The 17631-nt window shown below is 36.4% G+C and overlaps 1 protein-coding gene and 1 pseudogene across 2 annotated transcripts in view; both read left to right on the top strand.

Moving 5' to 3' along the window:
• Positions 1–17631, top strand: part of P4HA1 (prolyl 4-hydroxylase subunit alpha 1) — a 79026-nt gene that overhangs the window by 42180 nt on the left and 19215 nt on the right. Inside the window, exon 9 of one of the 2 annotated variants that reach the window (XM_032313181.1) lies at positions 1924–1994. In XM_032313181.1, coding sequence (XP_032169072.1) covers positions 1924–1994 — 71 coding nt within the window. Of the gene's footprint in view, positions 1–1923; positions 1995–3020; positions 3092–17631 lie in introns of both variants that reach the window. The other variant, XM_032313180.1, reaches the window with a different exon arrangement.
• LOC116573229 lies at positions 12663–15163 on the top strand (annotated as a pseudogene).

Below are 17631 nucleotides of genomic sequence, written 5' to 3'. Positions count from 1 at the left end.
AGACCAACTTTTCTTTTGTCTTCTATATTTTTATCTGAAAGAATACTTGAAGTATTTTTATTTTGCTTTGGGTACAGTATTCCTGGAAAGATACAATTGCACCAGCATCATGCTAATTTGAAATGAGGACATCATAGTTTTCTGAATTTAACTCCTATCATTTTTCTTAAGGAAAACAAGTTTAAAAAAATTTTTAAATTTAAATTCAACTTAATTAACATATAGTGTATTATTAGTTTCAAAGGTAAAATTTAGTATTCATTAAGGATATCAATTTAATGTAAATGCAATCCCATAAACTTAGTGTTTAGCATAGAAGTTCTTCTTTTATGAGAATTTGAGAAAGACTACCCTTTATGCTTTTGCCTTTTTTCCCATCAACTTGTTCTTAAAACCTGTTTGATCTCATTGTTAGTAATACAGACTGCCATCACTTTTTTTTTTCCCCAAAGATTTTTTATTTATTTGACAGAGAGAAAGATCACAAGTAGGCAGAGAGGCAGGCAAAGAGAGAGGGGGAAGCCAGCTCCCCACTGAGCAGACAGCCTGATGCTGGGCTTGATCCCAGGACCTTGAGATCATGACCCCAGCCGAAGGCAGAGGCTCAACCCACTGAGCCACCCAGGCGCCCCCTGCCATCACTTTTGTAAAGAGATTGTTAAATAAACATTAGGCACATCTGTGCTCTCATTATATAGGAGTTGACAAATTTTTTCTGTAAAGGTGCAAATAATAAGTATGTTTTACGCTTTGCTGGCCATACCATGTCACAAAGTCTATATTGTAGTGTGAAAGAAACCATAGGAAATATATACATGAGTGTGGCTATATTTCAATAAAACTTTATTTCCAAAAACTGGCAGCAGGCTGAATTTGGCACATGGGCTGTAGTATGCTGATCCTTATTACAAAAATTTAATTATCTGGGTATCTGTACTCAAAATAAACTTAAAGTCAGAATTTTTGTTGCTGTTAAGTTTTACTATTCCAAATTGGTACTTTTTTTTTTAACCAAAGATTACATTTTAAGTGAAAAAGACTGGTATAATATGTATAGATACTGTCCAAGGGAATTCTTATAAATCTTTAAAACAGAGCACTACTTATATCACATCATATTCTGTCAGTATCTTTTCAGTTTCTGTTTTAATCCATTCTTTGTGGTCAGTAAACCCAGTAAAACAGAATATCCTGGTAGAATATTTTTTAAGAATTCATTTCAGTTTTAGAGGGCAAGTCTTACATCTCTGGATTCAGAGGCCTCAGTCTTCAAAGGGGATGCCTTATTTGGATTATTTTAACCAAAAAACTCAATGCCAGTAAAAATTATATACTCTAGTTAATCTCAGGATCATCATTTTTTTTTTGGTTTGAAGTCATCATCTTCACTCTCCACTCTTTCCTACTGTTTTTGTACATTTGTGAGTTCTTTTCATCTGCCTCTGCTAAGTCGAAGATTATTTCACTGAATATGCGAAATACATGAACAGATATGTTGAAGGAAGAAAAGATGGACCTTGAAACAGATTTTGGACAACATTAACCTTTATAAACAGTTCCATCACTAAAAAAATTAAAATCAAAAGTTGGAAATGGATCATTAACTACAGATAGCCATTGAACTGTAGACTTCAAATTTTAGAACACAGTCACATCTTCCAACCACTGAAAGAAATTCATTTCTAATCTGTTTTGTTTGTGTACCCTCCATTCATGCAAAGCAAAAAAAAATTAAAAAAAAAAAATACGAAAAGCTAAAACACTAACTGTCTCTCAAGGCTCAACACAAGGTGACTGGAAGTCTGTGGAATTATTTTCTCTTTTCATCCTCCTTTGTAAAAATCCCAGAATTCTGACTGGATAAATGTGATTCAATTTTTGTTTTGTTTTGTAATGCAACTATTTTGATGGTTGGCTTCACAGCTGAGGCGAGCCACCATTTCAAACCCAATAACAGGAGACTTGGAGACGGTACATTACAGAATTAGCAAAAGGTAAGAGATGTGTATGTTGCATATTTTGCCCTCTAATGAGTGTTTTGTACATCCTACAGGAATTTTCATTGAAAGGAAGTAGGTCATTTTCAGTCTCCAGCTCAAGTCACCGCCTATTTATATACGCATGGATAAACTGCTTTGTGTTTCACAGGTCTTTCCCTTTAACTAGAAGTTCTTTTTTTAAATCTTTAATTGGTCTGTTGTTTTTAGGCAATTAATATGCTTTGCATTTCTCTTCAGGTCAGGAATCAAATCTCCAGGAAATGGCTTGATTCTTATTTTCTTTTTCCTTTTTCTTGCCAAAAGGAGGAAAAAAAAAGAAAAAAGAAAAAACCGCAGCTTGGATTAATCTGGGAGTAGTCTTTGTTTATATAGTTCTCTCACAGTCATAAATGCTGCAGTGAATTCACATCATTCTTCATAGTGATTCGTCTTGGCATTTGTTCATTCATCTTGTGAAATACCATTGTCATTTGGAGTAATCTGTATTCCTCCTGTTGGACTTATTTTTAAAAACTTGCTGACTAGAAAGTTGGCAATGGAAAGCACAGAGTTATGCTTCTGAGCTCAGTCTTCCAACTACTATTACTCAAGAACTTATTTGCCTTTTACTTCACCAAAGAGACTTAACAGTTTTATCTCTGAGAGTTTTAAAAAGTAAGGAGACTATTAACTATTCTTTTGTCAGAGTACTTAAAGGACATTAAACTTCTAGATCTGAGAAAGCTCCTGTGAAACCCAGTGCTACAAAGCATTTACATACAGCTTCAAATGATTTTTTAAAAAAAAAGTGAAAGGACAATAAATCTACAACAAAAATATGTCAACCCATTTTCTCTTAATTTGGAAGTGGCTTTTCTTATTGCCACCTGTCTAAGTGTTTTTGCTGATTTGAAACCATTACCTACCATCCAGACCAATCTGAACTCTTCCAATCACCTGTGGCTTGGCAAAACAAAACAAACAAAAGTCCAAAATTGCCTGCTACGTGAGTAAGTCCTTGTCCTTTCTCTTTTTTTGTAGCTGAGCCGAGCTACAGTACATGACCCTGAGACTGGAAAATTGACCACAGCACAGTACAGAGTATCTAAGAGGTAAGGGAGTAATGGAGAGAATTTTAGTCCTATTTGAACCATTTTCTTTCTTGAGAATCTAATTTTCATAAAACCCTGGTATGGTTTCTAAGACCTAGGCTTTAGGCATGACAACCATGCTTGAATTTTCATTATAGACTAAAAAACAGACACGGTTATGGGACAGTTAACAGATATTTTCCAGAAGTAACTTACTAGATTTCAGAATGCCTGCTGAGACTCCCCAGACCCCACCTGAAAAGTGAAGTTGTGTTCCCATATTGAAGTTAAGTTCCCAAAGAACCTTCATAGAAACAAGACCTAATTTAGCTTCTACAGTAAAGCAAATGTCTAAAAATCTCTGGGTCACCAGAATAGCTGTAGGTATTTAGAAAGTGCATGCCTTGAAGGAGTCCATTACAAATCCTTTTTAAGCCAATTGGTTTCACATTCTGTGCTTTTAATAATGTTTAAAGAGAATGTACTTATTAACTGATCACTGAAATAATTTTTAACAGATTACTGTGTAATTCATGTATATAACTTAGAAGCCCACAGAATAAGTGATTTTATTTCAACAGAACTCCTTTTCCATCTACTTATTTATGTAATGGAGATTTCTTAGCTCTCCTAAAAATGAGGGTATTGAAAATAACAAAATAAGCTTCTTCCATTTCATCAGAAACATCTTAATACATTTTTACTTTTTATGTTGGGTAATGATAGTTTAATCACATTATTTAGACTAATGTGTGCTAGTGATAATTGTAGTAATTCATTCCAGAAGACATTATTTTTAACAATTAGATCTTTATGTTAGAGGAATATATATTTTTATCAATTTACAAAAGTATTCTTGTTGTAGACAAGTATAATGTAATAAAAGACTTTCAGGCATAGAATTTATTTCTGTAGGACAGGGCTTCTCAACCTTGGCACTATTGACATTTTGGATCAGGTAATTCTTTGTTGTTAGGGGTTGTCATAGCTTTGTATGACGTTTAGCAGCATCGCTGGCACCCACTAGATGCCAGTAACGCCCTTCATCCCAGTCGCGACAATCAAAAATGTCTCCAGACATTGCCAAATGTTCCCTCGTAGGCAGAATTCCCACCACCACCCCCAGAGACTTCACCTCTCCACCCATGTTGAGAGCCACTATTCTAAGATAAGAATGGAATGAAAATGCAGTTCAAGGGGGAAGAAAAAGAATGATACGAAATTGCCCAAGTACTAAAAAAAAAACTTCATTCATGTATTTTTGTTAAAGTGGATCATAGTGGCCATCAGATCATTGTGGTATTTAGATTCCACTGGATACATTTAAAAAAGATAATTTTTTAGAAATTACCACTATTTCAGTATACCATAATTAAATTCTTTGAAACTATTTGATGAAAAATTTAATTGTCAACTAAAAAAATGTGCAGAGAATACACAGATTTAACAACTATTTTAGGAGTCACTGAAACAAAAAAAAATTTTGAACATTATTGCTGTAAGTCATAGCAAAAGTACTTTGAAGGCTGTACAGAACGCAGTTTCCTTACTCTTTTTGGCAAAGCTGTATGTCCTTCATATGGTAATAACCTTCAGCATGCCCACACATATATCCTGGTTTCCTAACCATGTGGTCCGTGCTACCTGCCCCAGCAAACGAGAAGACATGAAGGAAACTTAACTTCTATCATACGATTTTGATTTCAGGGAGACTTAAGAATTTGTTGAAATTAATTTGAATCATGTTTTGATACATGATTTATAATGTTTCTGTGCATTGTAGTTAACTCTAAATTTCAAGTTAAACTTCAGCTAATTTTCCACTCTATTACAGAATCTTATTCATGTCTTAAAAAATTAACACTTGATTTTTTTAAAGATAAGCCATTATGTATTTTATCAACATTACTACATGGTTTTAGGCGTTTTTACTGTCACATGGCTTGTTTCTAAAATCTCCAGATTTGGTTGCTTTTAGGAAGCACATAAAAGAAAATTTCATGAACTTAGTTCTTTGGAAGTCCTTTTTGGAAATTTTTTATATATACAATGGGCCTTTTGAAGAAATATCCAGCCCACAGAGTCATTGGACTCTTACCAATAAGGCAAAATAAATTACTCTTGGAAAGGTGATCTGCAGACTTTTTTCCTCAAGAACTAAATATTTCTAAACATTTTAAGCTTATTTTTAAAATATCCTAATTTTATAACTCTGAGAAGCAATTTTACTGGACTTTTAGAAAGATACAACCATACTTTATATTATAAATGTCAATAGAAGGCTTTTAGCCACCAGCATTAGAAGCATTAAAAGACTAACACCAGAATAAATTCACCCAATCTCAGCAAAGTATGCAGTGTGTGTGTGTTTGTGTTCCAGAAAACCTAGTAACAGTGGAATTCCACAGCACACTCATATTTACTCCTAAGGAAGATCGTTCAACAAGTCTCTTAAAAATAAAATATGTATGTTGAGAGAGAGGTCTTAACTGTTAAAGAAGGAATTTGGCCCATAAAATATCCTAAACGTTTCATATTTTAACAAGTAAGTTTTTGCTGTTTGGGGAATTTATTGGCTATGCCCAGACGTTTTCTACCCATTACTGGAATTGGAATTTTGAAGATTCCTACAAGTGAAATAAACAAGTGTTTTAGGTTGCCTTCAGACATTGTATCTCTGAAAAAGGCATCCCAAATGTAAAACAGAAAAATTTATGTGTACTGATGTCAGTTAGTGTAGTTCCTTTTGCTGTGGGAACATCTGTATTTTGAATGGGCCAGAAGGGAATTTGAAATATCTGTATTTTGAAAAATTTCCAAGTGATTGCATCATCTTCCATGGAAGGAAAAATATGTTCCAGCATCCTAGCAGATAGAATTTTATTTGGGTAAAGTATGTGTAGAAATCCATTACTGTTTATTTACTTCATTGACTATCTCTGAACTTTCGATAAGTCATCTCTGTCCTTTCCATTATTAAAAAACAAACAGACAAAAAAACCTAAAAATGTACTACAGCTTACTAATGGAGATGCTGATAATTTTGGCTAAAGCAGAAAAACGGAATTTTAGTTTTGGAAAAGTAAATACTGAGTTACATGCTCTGCAAAGATAGTTTAGTTATCTGAGCTCATAAAGTCCGGTTAAAGTAATATTAAGGGGTATGCAAATAAACAATCTAGTGTGGTAGAAAAAGCTTCTTTGATTCTGGTAAGTTAATTTTAGAAGTGGTTTTCATTTTCTTACTCTGATACACAGATTTCCTATAATATGACATTTTCTTATGCTTAAGACTTAATTTACCCATGTATATAAGGAACAAATACGATATTAAAACATACTAATATTTTATAGTATGGGGCAAATACAAATACCTTGGAATATTTCAGATATTTTTTTAAATTGGAATCACATTTAACAACATTACCCTCTGTTAGATTGAACAGTGTTTTTCAGATTGAGGTAACTGAAAAGGACAGATCTATGGTATGATTGTATAATTATCTCACTAGGAACCAAAGGGCCAGGATAAATTCCCAGGCTAGATGATTGGCCTTTGTTTACCATCAAGCACTTATAGAAGAATTATTGAAAGTTTGCTCGCTGTAACTGGCACTTAGAGTCCTGAATTATTTTTTGCCTTTGGAAAAAAATCACACAGTTTTTATATTAGCTAATTGTAAAATTCAGTTTTCACTTACGTTGGGTTAGAAGAAGAAGGTAGTGCAAATTATATCACTTGCATTTTCCTTTGGAAGTTTTGTAATAAGCTCCAAAACCTCCAAAATGATGGGCTATTTACTTGAACATGATGTCTTTATTCATATATTAGAAATATAATCATGCAGTGTGAGAATGTTGCTCCTTACTCAGAACAGTCCAGGGGTATGTGGGTGACTCTGTTGGTTAAGTGCCCACTTCTTGATCTCAGCTCAGATCTTGATCTTGGGATTGTAAGTTCAAGCCCCATGTTGTGGGGTGTGGAGCCTACTTAAAAAAGAAAAAAAAAAAAACATTCCAGTGATACTATAAAAAAATCACATATTAGAAGAAAAAGAAATGTTGAAACATTACTCTGAATGTACTACTTAGATTTGGGATTCCTGTGATTAAGACCAAAAGGAATATTGTCTGTGTTACCTAATTAGTAATGGAAAATACTGTAACCTTACATTCTAACTTGGTTAAAAACACGGAGTACTTAGAAGAAAGAATCTTGATTTCTGTTGATTTAATTTAATGTAGGAAAAAGACTTCCAAATCCTCAAGAATAGACAGTTAATACATGTTACAGTATCCTCAGTGTCCACTGAACTTTTGAGCAATGTTATAATATAAATTCATGGCTAATTTCTTATATTACCTGATAGATCTATAACAGTGTTGCTGAAGACAGATTTAGGAGTTGGGATCCAGGTGAATGAAATGTATTAAACTTATAGAGTTCTCCAGCTAAAGAGAACCTTTTATTATATTTTGGAGAAGATTTCAGGTGAAAGTCAAATTAAATGTAATAACTTTATATACATAAATAGAGTTTATTTTCCTCTCTAGTGACAGTAACAGAACACAATTAAGATAACACTTTATTTTTTAACCATTAATCATTAACAACTTTAAGTGCTAAGCCTCAGACTTTCCATTGAGATCATTTATGGTATAACTAAAAGTGCAAAATAAGACTTTTTAAAAAATCTAAATAAAATATTTTTCCTTTTAAGATTGGCAAAAATGAAAAAGATTGATACTGGCAAGTATTTTCTGAAATGGGCACTTACAAACATATGGGAAAAGTGTAAAATACTTTATGGGAGAACAGTTTGATATCATTCATCAAAATGCAAAAGTCATCTAGCAGTTCCACATCTAGGAGTTTAACTTACAGAGATAGTCCCACAAGTGTGCAAAAATACACAAAAATTTTCATTACAGTATTATTTGTAAGGGAGAAAAAGTAGAAATAACCTTATTTAACCAGTGCTTTATTGGTAGACCTTCATGGTCATTTTGGAAGTAAAGATACTTTATTTTAAAATGAAAAGCAGGAGCACCTGCGTGGCTCTGCTGAGTATTCGAATCTTCATTTTGGCTCAGGTTATAATGTTGGGGTCATGAGATGGAGCCCTGAGTCAGGCTCTGCCCTTGGAGTAGAGTCTGCTTGGGATTCTCTCTCTCTCTCTCTCTCTCTCTCTCTCAAATAAATAAATAAATATTTAAAAAGGGCAAAAAAATGGGGGTGCCTGGGTGGCTCAGTCAGTTAAGCATCTGCCATTGACTCAGGTCATGATCTCAGGGTCCTGGCATCAAGCCTGATGCTGCATTCTCTGCTCAGCAGGGAGTCTGCTTCTCCCATACTCTTCTCTGTGCTCTTCCTCGTTCTCTCTCTCAAATAAATACAATCTTTAAAAAAAAAATTTTAAAAAGAATGAAAAGCAGTACCTAAAAAAAACCCACTGGAATGGGATTGTAAAGTGATAATAGTTGTTATGGAAAAGAGTCTGTTACTTCCTCAAAAAGCTAAACATAGGGTCACTATTTGATCCAGAAATTCCACTGCTAGGTATATACCCAAAAGAATTGAAAGGAGGGACTCAAGCAGGTACTTGTACATCCATGTTCATAACAGCATTATTCACAGTAGCCAAAAGGTGGAATGCAGGTGTGCATTCATGGATGAATAGATAAACAAAATGTTGTATATCCTTATAATGGAATATTATCCAGCCTTAAAAAGGAATGGAATTCTGGTATGTGCGCAACATGGATGAGCCTTGAGGATACTATACCAAATGAAATAAGACACAAAAGGGCAAATATTATGTGGTTCAGTTTATGGAAGGTGTGTAGAATGAAACACTCGTGCAGAGAAAAAGTGGATTAGAGGTTACCAAGGGCTGGGAGGAGAGAGAAATGGCAAATTATTGTTTAATGGGTACAGAGTGTTTGGGATGATAAAAAGTTCTGAAAATATTGGTGATCATTGTACAACTTTGTGAATGCTATTGAATTTTACATTTAAAAATTGGGCTAAATGGGGGTGCCTGGGTGGCTCAGTGGGTTAAAGCCTCTGCTTTCAGCTCAGGTCATGATCCCAGAGTCCTGGGATGGAGCCCCACATGGGGTTCTCTGCTCGGCGGGGAGCCTTCTACCCCACTTCCCCTTTCTCTGCCTGCCTCTCTGCCTACTTGTGATCTCTGTTAAATAATAAAATCTTTTTAAAAATAAAAATAAAAATGGGTTAAATGGTAAATTGTATGTTACATATTTTCTACCACAATATCTTTTTTAAACTGAAGTAGTGCTTTATGTATTGCTTTAGAAAGATGTCAGAAGTACTGTCAGGGGGAAAAAGTGAATATGTATATTGATGTGGGAGATTGGAAGACGAGTAGATTAGTATTTCTTGAAAAACTCTCTCTGTATATTTGTTTATTCACAGGGAGAAATATTGAGAGGATATGTACCAATTTGTTACAATGTACGGTTTATCTGTGAGGAGTGGGACTAGGAGAGGGATTTTGTATATTTTTGCATTGTTTGAAATTTTTATAAGTATTTCTTTATTGGGAGATACACAAACCATACAGTTCATTGGTTGCTAATGTACAGTTAAGTGGCTTTTAGCACAATGAATTTTATTTTATTTCTTAGAAGATTTTGTTTATTTATTTGAGAGTGTGAGAGAGTGCAGGTGGTGAGAAGTAGGCTACCCATTGAGCAGGAAGCCTGATGTGCAGCTCAATCCCAGGACTCTGGGATCCTGACCTGAGCTGGAGGCTTAACTGGCTGAGCCACCCAGGCGACCTCACCACATTGAATTTTAGAACATTTTCATTACCTGAAAGAGAAATTTTGCACTCCTTAGCAATAAGTACCCAATCCTTAGCTACCCCCCTCCACCGCAGCTCAGCCCTGGGTGACCACTAATCTACTTTCTATCTTTATGGATTTGCGTGTTAACTGATTTTTTTTTTTTTAAGATTTTATTTATCTGTATGAGAGAGAGCATGAGCAGGGGGATGGGCAAAGGGAGAGAGACAAGCAAACTCCCTGCTGTCCCTGTTGTGCCCCAACGCAGGGCTCTATCCCAGAATCCTGAGGCCATGGCCAGAGCTGAAGTCAGACACTGAACTGACTGAGCCACCCAGGTGCCCTGTTCTGGATATTGCCCACAAACAAAATCATATAACATGTGGCCTTTTGAATCTGCCTTCTTTTACTTGCCATATTTGTAAGGTTCATTGATGTTGATGTAGGTATCTGTACCTCATTCCTTTTCACGGTTGAATAATATTCCATGTATGGATATACCGTATTTTATCTTTTCATCTGTTGATAGACAGTTAAGTTGTTTCTACTTTTTGGCTATTATGAACAATGATGCTCTGAACATTCCTGTATAACTTTTTATGTGAACATAAGTTTAAATTTCTCTTGGGAATATACCTAGGACTGAAATTGCTAGGTCATATGGTATCTTTATATTTATCCATTTGAGGAACTGCCAAACTTTTCCAAAGTGGCAGTACCATTTTATAATCCTACCAGCAACATATGGGTTATTCCAGTTTCTTTACATCCTCGTCAACACTTTTTGCTGTCCTTTCGATGATTATAGCCATCCTAGTGGGTGTGATATGCTATCTCATTGTGGTTTTGATTTCCATTTACCAGTGGCTGATGATGTTGAGCATCTTTCCATGTGCTTATTGCCATTTGTATATTTTCTTTGGAGACTATTTAGATCCTTTGCCCATTTTTTAATTGAGTTGTCTTTTATAGTGGTATTAGTTCTTTTTTTTAAAGATTTTATTTATTTGACAGAGACAGTGAGAGAGGGAACACAAGCAGGGGGAGTAGGAGAGGGAGAAGCAGGCTTCCTACTGAGCAGGGAGCCCAATGTGGGGCGGATCCCAGGACTCTGGGATCATGACCTGAGTCAAAGGCAGATGCTTAATAACTGAGTCACTCAGGTGCCCCAGTGGTAATAGTTCTGTATACATTTTATTTATTTTTTTTAAAGATTTTATTTATTTATTTGGCAGAGAGAGAAAGATCACAAGTAGTTAGAGAGGCAGGCAGAGAGGGGGGGAAACAGGCTACCTGCTGAGCAGAGAGCCTAATGCAGTGCTGATCCCAGACCCCTGAGATCATGACCTGAGCCAAAGGCAGAGGCTTACCCCACTGAGCCACCCACGTGCCTTTTTATATATTTTATTTATTTATTTATTTATTAAGATTTTATTTATTTATTTGACAGAAATCACAAGTAGATGGAGAGGCAGGCAGAGAGAGAGAGAGAGGGAAGCAGGCTCCCTGCTGAGCAGAGAGCCCGATGTGGGACTCGATCCCAGGACCCTGAGATCATGACCTGAGCCGAAAGCAGCGGCTTAACCCACTGAGCCACCCAGGCGCCCCGCCTTTTTATATATTTTAGACACAAGTCAGACATTTGATTTGCAGAAATTTTCTTTCATTCTCTGAGTTGGTTTTTTTGCTTTCTTGATGGTGTCCTTTGAAGCACAAAATTTTTTGAGGATACCCAGTTTATTTTGTTGTTGTTGTTGCTTTTACTTCTAATATAATAGCTAAACTAGTGTCTAAGATCACAAAGATTTACACTTAGTTTTTTTTCTAAGAGTTTATAATTTTAGCTTTTACATTTAGGTCTTTAATCCCTTTTGAGTTCTTTGTTTTTTGTTTTTTTTTAAAAAGATACGAGTTAGGGAGCCCAGCTTCTTTATTTTGCATGTGGTTATCAATTGCCCCAGGACGGTTTGTTGAATATAACAGATGTTTCTTGCTTTCGTACACACACACACACACATAACATACATACATACATATATCGGGCTTAAACTCAAGAGCTTGAGTTCAGGAATTGAGCTGAGATCAGGAGTTCAATGCTTAACTGACTGAGTTATGCAGATGCCCCACATTTCTTGCTTTTATAATTTTAAAAGTGTAAAGTGAAAGACTGGCATGGTAATTTGTAAGACTAGCAAAAGTGAAGGCGTTCTTGGTAGCAGGAAGCTTTAGGCTGAAGAGTAAGCATTGTCAAAGAAAAGATTAAAGACAGAAAGAGAGGAAGTAATTGATAAATTGAGTTACGACTTCCTTCTTCCTATTCTGACTGAGTTCCTAGTGGAACTAGGAGCTAATCTAGTATGTTAGGGTACCTGTCTTTCTGGCTGGCAGCAATTTGACTTAGAAAGGTAGGTTTCAAAAGTGTAAAGATCCAATCTCTGTAAGGCTGAAGGATGATGCTTCTGCCAAAGTCTAAGAGAAAACATAGGAATAGATGCTTGTGATAGCAGGGAAGGAAGTTGAGGGCAACAGAAGTAGGAGACAGGTTCTTGGTGGGTGATAGGTTCTAGGATGGAATAGGAAAAAGTCTCAAGATGCATCTGGTTTGAATTTTTGAAAAGATATTTATTTTGAGAGAGAGAGAGAGAGAGAGAGAGAGAGCAAGCAAGCGTGCATGAACAGGGGGAGGGGCAGAAGGAGAAGGAGAGAGAATCTCCAGCAGACTCAGTGCTGAGCATGGAGCCAAAAGCGGGGCTTGATCTCACAACCCTGAGATCATGACCTGAACCAAAACTGAGTTGGTTGCATAAACAACTGCGCCACCCAGGGGCCCCTGAAATTTTAATAGTATATTTGCCAGTTTTGTGTTGTAGTTATCTATAAAAAATTAGTAGTTTGTGGATTATAAACTTAAAAATCTATCAGATTGTTGCTGGTTAGAAAGACAGGTACACTGACAGACTAGATTAGCTCCTAGTTCTACTAGGAACTCAGAATTTGGAGAAATAAATTCCTAGTATATTTATCTGCTACACCCTTTATAATAGCAAAATTCTTGAATCCCTCCTACTTCTGCTACACTGAAGAATTCTACTCAGCCAGTCCATATAAATTTGCAAGGGATCACCAGACAAGTAATTATGATAAAATAGAATAAATCTTGAATTAGTTCTGAGAAGTCTCTATAACTCTTCATTCAGCATATATTTATTGAGCATCTGCTATATGCTAGGCACTGAAATAGGCTCTGTGGATATAATGGTGAAAACCAGGCAAAATTTATATGTATTTGGGACTAGTAGTTGAATGAAGACATCTTACCTTAATTAAACAATAAATTAATATACAGTTACTGGGATAAATTCTACAAAGTAAGATATATAGTGCTATAAAAACATAGGGGCAGCTGTCTTCTCCACTTCAGGGACATGGAGGTAGCTTCTCCCTGATGTGCTCAGTTGCAGGCAGTTGCCAGCTCTGAGATGAATGGTTCTGTGGATACAGCTACCACCACCCTGCACCTTCTGGTTCAAGGGTGATTCCCATAGTAGCATCCAGCAGGTGCCCACCGAAGTCACTGTGGTCTTGTTATATATCAAAAGTACTACAAGTGTGATTGCTTTTGTGAAGAGCATCTCATTTCCTTATCTCAGAGAAAATGTTAAGAATTAATTGCAGAGGAAAATACTTCTTCCCTCTTGGAAGGAAGAGTGCCAGCAGGACCTCAGCCTTCTGAGGTAACAAGCTGAAGAGGATTCCCATTAGGTTAGGGTATTTTGACCTCTGCAGCATCTGGGAATGGGGTGGATAGTCTGCAGTAGATGATCCAGACTGTGGTAGATAATGTGTGCTGCTAGACATCTCTGGATGGAAAGACCGTGCTACTGACACAAATGCAAGGCTTCATGTGAAAGGCAGCATTTTACAGCTGGGAGAATAAGATAGAATAAGAATAAGATGGCATTCTTGTGGCTAGGAAATGGAGAAAAGCTGGGATGATGGTGTATATCTATTCTTCGGGGAGGTAGAAGCACAGAAACTATGACGTGCATTTACAAAGGAAGATATTCTTGAGCTTGTGGGTAGTTTCCTTGATGCCAAGAATGGACATAAAATGGGGACAGTTATTGACAGACTGCAAGCAGCATTGAATGCTCGGTCAGCAACCACCTGCTTTTTTGACACATTAGAGGCTAATGCTGCTGAGGAAGTGGACATGCGTGTAGCAGCAATGGTGGTGAGACATGGCTAGGTGTAGTTAAGAAATGATGAAAAGCCTATAGCTTCCATCAGATCATTCAGCAAACTACTTATTCTTTTCAACCTAGAAAAGAATTTCTAAGGAATACAAACTGTTTCTCATAGTTTGTCCCTGTGGTCTAGTTTATTTTAATGGTAAAAGTAGCTTACTTTAGAAACACATATATACACACACATATGTAGGCAAATATGTATGTGCTCGAATTACTTTCTGCAGGTACATGAGTGATAAAAATCTCCATTCAGTGAAATTAAAACTTACTTTAAAATTTATTTCTATAAAAGTTGTTTGAAACTACAACACTAACCCCTACTGAGGGCCAAGTATAGTTGATAGAACTATATAGGATCTAGAACTATAGAACATAAAGGATCATGACTTGAGCTAAAGGCAGCTGCTTAACTGACTGAGCCACCCAGGCGCCCCTATCCTGGTTCAGTTCTAATAGCATGTCATGTCAATTTAATGTTGTGATTAGGAAAAACAACCTTTTCCTCCTCCTTCCTTTTCCTCTTAATAAAAATAAAGCAGTTTTGATAGGGAGGAAACAAGGAAGTCTTCTCTGAAGAAGGATGACTAAAATGACAATCTAAAGTGTGATCTTTGCAGAGTGAAAAAGAATATTCTGGGCAGAGAGAAGAGCATGTGCACTAGCCTTGGTGTTAGATGGAACATGTTCTTCAAGAAGTGATGCTGGGGCACCTGGAGAGAGACACAATAAGTGGGAGAGCCTACAAAGGAGACCAAAGATGAGCAACCAGAGAGACTGAAGGAATCCTGGAGAATTAGTGAAGAGGAGTTTCAAGAAGGATGAACAGTTAGCTATGACTAAAAGAGCAAATACAGGGAGAATTGGAAAAATTTTGTTAGCTTTAGTAGCACAGTAGTTATGGGTGATATTAGCAAAACCAGTTTTGATGGAGTGGTAAGGGAATGAAGCTAGATTGGAATGGATTAAGAAAGGAAGAATTGGGGCTCTTGGCTGGCTCAGTTGGTCAAACTCTTAATCTTGGGGTTGTAAGCTCAAGCCCCACAATGGGTGTAGAGATTACTTAAAAATAAAATCTTAAAATAGAAATGAAGTCTGTGGAAAAAATTGCCTTACAGAGGGAGGAAAAAGAGGTTGGTAGCTGGAGGAAGACAGGCCTTGAGAGAAAGAATTTTTTTTTTTAAGATTTTATTTGAGAGAGAGTGAACAAGCATAAGTGGGAGGAGGAGCAGAGGGACAAGCAGACTCCTTGCTGAGCAGGGAGTATGATTCGGGGCTTGATTCCAGGACCCTGGATCATGACCTGAGCTGAAGTCAGACACTTAACCCACTGTGCCACCCAGGTCCCCTGAGGGAGAGAATTTTCAATGTTTGTTTGTTTGTTTTTAAAACATTTTTAAAAAATTTGAGAGAGCAAGTAAGCACACAAGTGGGGCGAAGGGTAGAGAGAGAAGCAGACTCCACACCAAGCAGCGAGCCTGATGCAGGACTCGATCCCAGGACCCTGAGATCATAACCTGAGCCAAAGGCAGACATTTAACCAGCTGAGCCATCCAGGCACCCAGTGTTTGTTTATTTATTTATTTAAGGGAAGGGAGACTTAAGCTCAATTAAAAGCTGTGGGAGGAATTGGAAGGAAAGCTGATTATGTAGGAGAGAAAAGGGCTAATCAATGATTTATGCTTCCTAAAATGTCAGAAAATTATAGAATCTAAGGCAGAGGATTAACCTTAGATTATGGAGAGAAGTTTCCTCTTTGGAACTAGAATGAAGGGGCCAGATGAACCAAAAGAACAGACAGATGCAAATGTAGGTAGATTGTATGGTTTCTGTTTTCTTTGAAGTAGTAGGGGGTATGTACTGAGAGACTGGGGAAGCTGAGGTGGGTTTAGAGTAGGAGGAGGAAGGTCCCATTTGAAGTTGATATTCTTGAATTATCAGTGGAAACACATTTGTCCTATTTCATGACTTTTTCCAGCAGGGTTTGGTAACACAGGTATGAGCTTAGAGAAGAAAATTCATTGAGGATATTATTTTTGCCAGACATTTTAATTCAGGCATTTAGCGAGAATGTTGTTGAAGTGATGGATCATGAAATCAGGTTGATGAGAGAAGTGAAGAAAGAAAAAGGCTGATAGACCAGGAAAAAAGCATATGCAAAGGAGATAGTTTAATTTGGTGTGACCTTTTTTATTTAGCTGTAGTTCCCATACCATCAAATTCACTCTTTGAAGTGTACATACAGTTCAGTGGTTTTTAGTCTTTTTGTTGTGCATCCTTTACCATTATCTAATTTCCAAACATTCCCATCACCCCAAAAAGAAAGCCTGTATTTATTGGCAGTGACTCCCCATTTCTCCTTCCTCTGGCAGCCAATCATCTACTTTCTCTTTCTGTTGATTTGCCTATTCTGGATATTTCCTATAAATGGAATCATAGTATGTGGTCTTTTATATCTTATTTATTTAATACCATGTTTTCATGGTATTAAACATATCAGTATCAGTATCTGATTCCTTTTCAGGGCACAATAATCCATCATACGGATATATCACATTTTATGTATTACTTATCAATTGGTGAACATTTGGATTATTTCCACTTTTTGGCCATTATTAATAATGCTGCTGTGAACATTCATGTACAAGTTTTTGTATGAACTTACAAACTTACGTTTTAATTTCTCTTGGGTATATACCTGGAAGTGGAGTTGCTGAGTCATATGGTAACTGTATGTTTAACAGTTTGAGGAACTGCTAAATTGTATTCCAAAGTGGCTGTACCATTTTTACATTCCTACCAGCCAATGTCTGAGGCTTTCTTCACATTCTCACCAGCACGTGTTATTGTCTATCTTTTTAAGTAGGCTCCACGCCCAGCATGGAACCCAACGTGGGGGTTAAACTCAAGACCCCAAGATCAAGCTCTGAGCTAAAAGTTGAACACTGAGCCACCCAGGTGCCCCTGTCCACCTGTTTTTCTTATAGTCGTCCTACTGAGCGTGTTTTGATATCTTTAAAAATTATTTTTACTTATGCAAGTAACACATGAATTTTTTTCTTTTCTTTTTTTAAAAGATTTATTTAATTTAGAGAGAAAGAATGTGTGAGCAGGATGAGGGGCTAGGGGGAGGGAGAGAGAATCCAAAGCAGACTCCCCACTGAGCATCATGACCTGAGCCGAAATCAAGAGTCATATGCTTAACTGACTGAGCCACCCAAATGTCCCTGCATGAATTTTTTTTTCTTATAAAATATTTATACTATATAAATCAGGTAAAAACCCTATGACCTCCACCCCAGTCAGTTCTTAATACCTTTTGTAAAAAGAAAAATTGTTTTCACTTTGGTATGTATTTTTACAGAATTTTTAAGAATTCTTAATGTAATAGCCCTATATAGCCTTCATACATTAATCCAACTGTGTCCAAAGAAACTCTGTAATAAATGTTTTTTCTTTTCTAACCTTTAACTGTAAAATGTAGCATTTTTTAAAAAATTACAA

This window comes from Mustela erminea, chromosome 14 (assembly GCF_009829155.1).
Source record: "Mustela erminea isolate mMusErm1 chromosome 14, mMusErm1.Pri, whole genome shotgun sequence".
NCBI lineage: Eukaryota > Metazoa > Chordata > Mammalia > Carnivora > Mustelidae > Mustela > Mustela erminea.
This window is presented reverse-complemented; position numbering and strand designations above follow the sequence as displayed.